General features: G+C 41.8%; 1 protein-coding gene across 1 annotated transcript; it reads left to right on the forward strand.

Moving 5' to 3' along the window:
- Positions 1 to 2540: 2540 nt before the first annotated feature.
- LOC103195462 (protocadherin beta-18-like) lies at positions 2541 to 4934 on the forward strand. Its single transcript, XM_007939041.1, has one exon. It carries the CDS (start codon positions 2541 to 2543, stop codon positions 4932 to 4934), a length of 2394 nt encoding a protein of 797 aa, XP_007937232.1.
- The last annotated feature ends 1860 nt before the right edge of the window (positions 4935 to 6794 follow it).

Below are 6794 nucleotides of genomic sequence, written 5' to 3' on the forward strand. Positions count from 1 at the left end.
TGTCATGGCTCTCACTTCTTTAGGGTATATACCTAGTAATGGAATGGCTGGGTCAAATGGTATTTCTAATTCCAACTTTTGAAGGAATTGCCATACTGCTTTCCACAATAGTTGTACCATTTTACAGTCCCACCAGCAGTGTATGAGAGTTCCAATCTCTCCACAACTTTGCCAGCATTTGTTATTTCCTGTCTTGTTGAACTTTGCTACTAGTGCTGGAGCAAGATGGTATCTCATTGTTGTTTTGATTTGCTCATTTTTATCTTTTGCACCACAACCAGAACTCAGGTACATACTCTTTGAGGCCAATGAATGCTGCAAATGCCAATGGAGACTATTTCAGAAGAGACTGGTGGGCTTCCAGGTCCCCAGGCCAAAAACTAGTGTCATAACTATTAAGCACGAAATCATGACAAGACTTGGTGGAAAGGATAATTTTAGGTGACAGCAAAATTCTCCATCTTGCTCAGTCTTATTTCATCCACACATTGACAGCTACCACAGGTGGTGATGCTGAGTCCCTCCTCAAATCTTCCCCTTTTCCTTTGAAAAATGAATAGATTACCAGCCTCCTATTTTATTGAGCACTCCTCAGAAGGAAGTTTGGGCAATCTACTTCCATAGTGATTCTGCCTCAGAAACCCAAGGAGGGGTCGCTGAGTGGGTCCAACTCAACGGCATATAACAATAACAATAGTTTATTGGGAAAGGGGAGTCTGAGGGGCTGTTGTTGCTATTTTCCTACAACCACTTCTAATCAATCTCCTGCCTCTAGTCCTATTCCTCTCTAATTTATTCTCCCACCCTGAAACTGGATGATCTTTTGAAACGAAAACATGATCATATCACTTTTTTGTTGTTGTTGTTTAAAGCTATTTATGAAACTTATATTCCACTGGTGTGAAGTTCCAATGTCTTGACATGGTTTACAAGATATTTACTTATTTTTTCCATTTTCAAGTCCCACCACTTCCCTCCTCTTATTCTATGGTTCAGTCATATTGATCTTATTTAGTTTCTTCCAAACCACTTCTCTCATCTTGGATTTACACAACCATGTGTTTAGTCTGCCTGGAAATTTTCACCCCACATCTAATTTTTGTTTGTAATGTTCCTACTCATATTTCATTTAGAATATCAATTAAGAATATACTTTATCCAGAAAAGTCTCTCCTGTACTTTTAAATTCTAGTTAATGATCATCATCTATGCTTTTATAGTAACGTGAACTTTCCTATCATGGCATCCATTATGCTTTATTTTAAATGTGTGATCAGTTTTTTGCCTCCCTATTTGAGAGTAAGAGCTATATGTCTCTTGTTTACCACTGTATCTCTAACACTTAATACTATGCCTAGTACAAAGTTTATGCTCAAAAAATTGTGAGCAAATTAATTGATGGATGGATGCAAATAAACATCTGGAAAGCCCGAGTCAGTAAAACAGTTAAATTCAATTCCTCAACTAAATTTGGGTCTGATTTTATTAACATTTTTTTATGTTGTCAGAAACTAGATCGATCTTAATTTATTCACTACTATTTACTTTCTACCCCAGTTGGGGAGGTTTCCAACAGAATACCCCTAAATAAATGATACCATTTACCCACCCTGAAACATCCAGCCTCCCTCAAACAAAAATCTACAAATACCACATTCAGTTTCAAGTACATGATGTCATTTCATTCCGTTTTTTCTAAGAGTCTTTGCAGATAACTAGAGAAGACTAAGATCTCAGGTTCTCATTCCCAGTTTTCCTGAGAACTTCTTACTCGCTAAGTCAATTATTTGCAAGATTGCTGTTAACTATTTTTATTTGTTTCATAAATTGTCTTCACAATGAGATAATAACTAATTTGAGGCAGAGAATTTTGTGTGTGTGTGTGTGTGTGTGTGTGTGTTGTAAAGAGCAAAAATATGTTTTCTCACAGTTAGGAGCCTAGAAGTCTGAATTCAGGGTATTGACTCTAGGCAAAGTTTTCTTTCTCTGTTGGCTCTGGAGGAAGGTCCTTGTCTCTTTCAACTTCTGTAGACCTGATGTTCCTCGGATGAGACTATGTCTTAAATATACTTTTTCTATGAAAGACAGCTGTAGCAGATTGAGGCTTATTGTGTTAATAATTGAATGACAGCATCACATATCACAATGAATGTAACTCAGGAAAAAAATGTGGGAGAAAATGTAATTTAAATTTATCAACAACCATACGAGTCAAAAAACATTCTGTTTCATATTTATTTGACTTCGTCTGAAACCAAACAACCCTAGAGTCAGGTGGTGGCGCTGCAGGATAAGATGGTGAGAGTTTGGGAATACAGCGAACACTCTGGTTTCGATTAACCAGTGGAACTGAGAGCACCAAGAAGCAGGAAGAGGGAGGCTTTTAAGAGAAAGCTAGGGAGCCAATAACACCTCTCCTTGGCCGAATTATAAGTCTGCAAACCCTAAAGGGTTCAGGCTGATAGATAAAAGGAGCAACTTTCAGATGTGGCTGAGAAAGACTTGACATTTTCTTTAGAAAGACGTTTGGTAAAGGAGCCATGGAGCCGGGAGAGGGGAGCAGTCAGCAGAAAAGGCAAGTGCTGCTTTTCTTTGTTTTCCTGGCAGGTTGTCTAATGGGTTCTGAGACATTGCGATATTCTGTGATGGAGGAAATGGAGATTGGCTCCTTTATAGCCAATGTAGTGAAAGACATGGGTTTGGATGTGGAAAACCTGGCTGCACGCAGGGCCAGAGTCCTTTTTGATGACTATACACCACATTTGCAGTTGGATCTGCACACTGGCAACTTGTTCGTAAATAAGCAACTGGATCGGGAGGCACTTTGCGATCTCACTGAGCCATGTGTTTTGAATTTCCAAGTGTTATTTGAAAATCCTTTGCAATTTTTTCGGGCTGAGCTTTGGGTCAAAGATATAAATGATCACACTCCCACATTCTTAGACAGGCATATACTTCTGAAAATCCCAGAAAGTACTGCTCCAGGAAGCTTGTTTCAAATGCAGAGTGCTCAAGACTTGGATGCAGGAAAGAATGGTATCCAAAACTACACAATCAGCCCCAATCCCCATTTCCACCTTAAATTACAGGACAATGGTGAGGGCAGAAAATACCCAGAGCTGGTGCTGGACCAGCCTCTGGATAGAGAAAAGGAGCCTGAGCTTAGTTTCACAGTAACAGCCTTGGATGGCGGATCTCCTCCCAGGACTGGGACTGCACTTGTTCGTATTGTTGTCCTGGATGTCAATGACAACGCCCCCCAGTTTGATAGGCCAGTCTATGAAGTTCAAGTACCAGAGAACAGCCCTCTGAATTCCTTGATCATCACAGTATCTGCTACAGACATAGATGCAGGAATAAATGGAGAACTATCTTATTCATTTTCCCACGTCTCCAGAGACATACAGAAAACTTTTGAAATTCATCCAATTTCTGGTGAAGTTAGTTTAAAAGCACTTCTGGATTTTGAGTTAATTCAGTCTTATACAATAAATATTCAGGCCATTGATGGTGGAAGCCTTTCTGGAAAATCGACCGTTCTAGTTAAGGTTGTAGATGTGAATGACAATGCACCAGAAATAGCCATGACATCGCTTACCAGCCCCATACCGGAAAACTCTCCATCTGAGATGGTGGTCGCGGTTTTCAGAGTACGAGACAAAGACACTGGTGACAATGGGAATATGATTTGCTCAATTCAGGACAATCTCCCCTTTCTCCTGAAGCCTACCTTCAAGAATTTCTACACCTTAGTCATAGAGCAACCACTTGACAGAGAGACCAGCACAAAATATAACATCACCATCACTGTCACTGATTTGGGTAACCCCAGACTGAAAACCGAGCACAATATAACCGTGTTGGTATCAGACATCAATGACAACGCTCCCACTTTCGCCCAAAACTCCTATACACTGTTCATCCAGGAGAACAACAGCCCTGCCCTGCACATTGGCAGAGTGTGCGCCACAGATAGGGACTCAGGAACCAACGCCCAAATCACCTACTCGCTGCTGCCGCCCCAGGACACACATTTCTCCCTCACCTCTTTGGTTTCTATCAACGCAGACAACGGGCATCTATTCGCTCTGAGGTCGCTGGATTATGAGGCCCTGAGAGCTTTCGAATTCCGCGTGGGCGCGGTAGACGCAGGGTCCCCAGCTCTGAGCAGCGAGGCCCTGGTGAGGGTGGTGATTGTGGACGAAAACGACAACTCGCCCTTTGTGCTGTACCCGCTGCAGAACGGCTCCGCGCCCTGCACCGAGCTGGTGCCCAGGGCGGCCGAAGCGGGCTACCTGGTGACCAAGGTGGTGGCAGTGGATGGCGATTCGGGCCAGAACGCTTGGCTGTCCTACCAGCTGCTCAAGGCCACGGAGCCCGGGCTGTTCAGCGTGTGGGCGCACAATGGCGAGGTGCGCACCGCCAGGCTGCTGAGCGAGCGCGACGCGACCAAGCACAGACTCGTCGTGCTGGTGAAGGACAATGGTGAGCCGCCAATGTCGGCCTCTGTCACGCTGCACGTGCTCCTTGTAGACGGCTTCTCGCAGCCTTACCTGCCGCTCCCAGAGGTAGCCACGGACGATGCCCAGGCCGACTCGCTTACTGTCTACTTGGTCATTGCTTTGGCGTCGATCTCATCGCTCTTCCTGTTCTTTGTGCTCCTGTTTGTGGCCGTGTGGCTGTGCAGGAGGAACAGGGCCAGCTCAGTGGATCGCTGCTCTGTGCCTGAGGGCCACTTTCCCGGCCACTTGGTGGACTTAAGCGGCACTGGGACCCTGCCCCAGAGCTATCAATGCGAGGTGTTTCTGACAGGGGGTTCCAGGACAAATGAGTTCAAGTTCTTGAAGCCAATTATCCCCAACTTCATACCCCAGGGTGCTGAAAGGGAAATGGAGGAAAATTCCACCTTTCTTAATGGCTTTGGATTTAATTAGGGATCTGATTATGATGCAAAACCTTTAAAATGAGTCGTATTCCTTTCAAATTTTGTTCATTGTAATACGTACTTCTTGTTGGGTAACTTCATCTTAAGGAGGAGTTTTCAGAAATTTCAGTACCTAATTTAAGCCTTTCTTTTCTGCTATTCTTCATATTAACTGGGAAAAAGTTAAGGAAGCTGGGATTTGTGTAGCATTTTTTCCCCCTAATTTGACCTCAAATAATTTATTCAAATATATAACATTTTTTTTCCCTCAAGCTTAATTGCACACTCAGCCCAGTCATATTCTCTGGATGTTCTGGTTCTGGATTCTTCTGACAAAAGAGTTTTTATATGTTTTATGTATTATTATTGCATGTTTGATATCATTATAAGGAAAAATGCACGATGTGAATAAATATATAATTGCTTTACTAACTGGTTAGGCTAGAAGCCCTAGTGGCACAATGGTTAGGTGTTGGCCATCTAGCAGGAAAGGTCCGTCGTTCAAACCCACTGGCCAGCTGCTCCACAAGAGAAAGATAGGCAATCTGCTTTCGTAAAGATTCGCAGCTTTGGAAAGTCTATGATGCAGTTCTCCTCTGTCCTGTAGCACCACTAAGAGCCAACTCACCAACAGTGGGTTTTTGGTTTTCTCATTAGGCTGCTTTTGTAGACAGTATCTAATTTAGGATTTTTTTTTTTTTAAAGCATATTCAATCTGCTCTCCTTTTTTTTTTTTTTTTTTTGCCAATGATGCAAGAATTTTTTTTTTCATAGCTTAAGTATTTAACTTCATAAATATTTTGTGAACTACATGTATTGTTGGTAAATGTTCTTTTCTTAATATAAATGCAAATTCTTGTTTGGATTCTTAAGATATATATCTAGCCCACACTCTCCTTATCTGAGAGCTTCCTTGTACTACTCAAGAGAGGAAATATATATATATATATATATATATATATATTTGCTTCTCCTTGCCATTTTTTTAATTGGCAAGTGATAGACTACCGAGGAAAGCTGTCCCAGCCCCTGAATTTGCAGTTGAAGTATAGTGCATCTTTTTTTTCCCTCAATTGCTTGTAACTAGGAAATAAATGTTAAATGTAGGCTGAAGTGGCCACTTTTACACTTGTATAGACTGGAAGCACAAAACGGCATCTAAAGAGGGTGGGAGGAAGGAAGGAAAGAAGAGGGGGAGGAAAGGAAAGAGTTGAAGTGAGAAGGAACAAGGGAGTGGAGGAAGACACCTAGAATACAGTAAGACCATGCCACTTGATTCTAGACCTGTTAGTTCCCAGTTGTAGTCCCACCTAAGTCCCCTGTGTATTATTGCCCTTGGAGTCTATAATAAGACTCAAAGTGTCCTAATAATAAAACTCTTTTATTGAGACTATTTTTTGGGGGTGTCTTTCAACCTAAAGAGACTTGAAAGATACAGAAAGTCTTGAGTACTCAATTAGACCACACTATTAAGCTCAGTAGCATAGTGCCTAAAACACTTGACTGCTAACCAGAAGGCTGGCGGTTCAAACCCACCAGCCACTCCTCAGAAGGAAGATGGGGCAATCTACTTCCGTAGTGACACTGCCTCTCAGAAACCAAAGGAGGGGTCGCTATGAGTCGGGGACAACTCGACGGCATATAACAACAACAACAACATTAAGCTCAGGTGTTTTATTGCATGCTTCTAATATTAATGTAATGAATGGAATGAAAATGTACATTAGAGATAATCTATATCAGAGTCTCTCTCTCTCTCTCTCTCTCTCTTTTTACAAAATTTAATTTTGTATATAATGTATGAGGTCTTTTAACAGACACATGCTACAAAAAGTTTTATGGAATGTCATGTTAATTTGGGTTCCCTTGT

This window comes from Orycteropus afer, unplaced genomic scaffold (genome assembly GCF_000298275.1).
Source record: "Orycteropus afer afer isolate SDZICR_OR568_19922 unplaced genomic scaffold, OryAfe1.0 scaffold00056, whole genome shotgun sequence".
NCBI classification, from domain to species: Eukaryota; Metazoa; Chordata; class Mammalia; order Tubulidentata; family Orycteropodidae; genus Orycteropus; species Orycteropus afer.

Bases quoted from the DNA above. Each gene is read 5' to 3' on its own strand.
- LOC103195462 (XM_007939041.1), top strand. From the start codon at position 2,541: ATGGAGCCGGGAGAGGGGAGCAGTCAGCAGAAAAGGCAAGTGCTGCTT.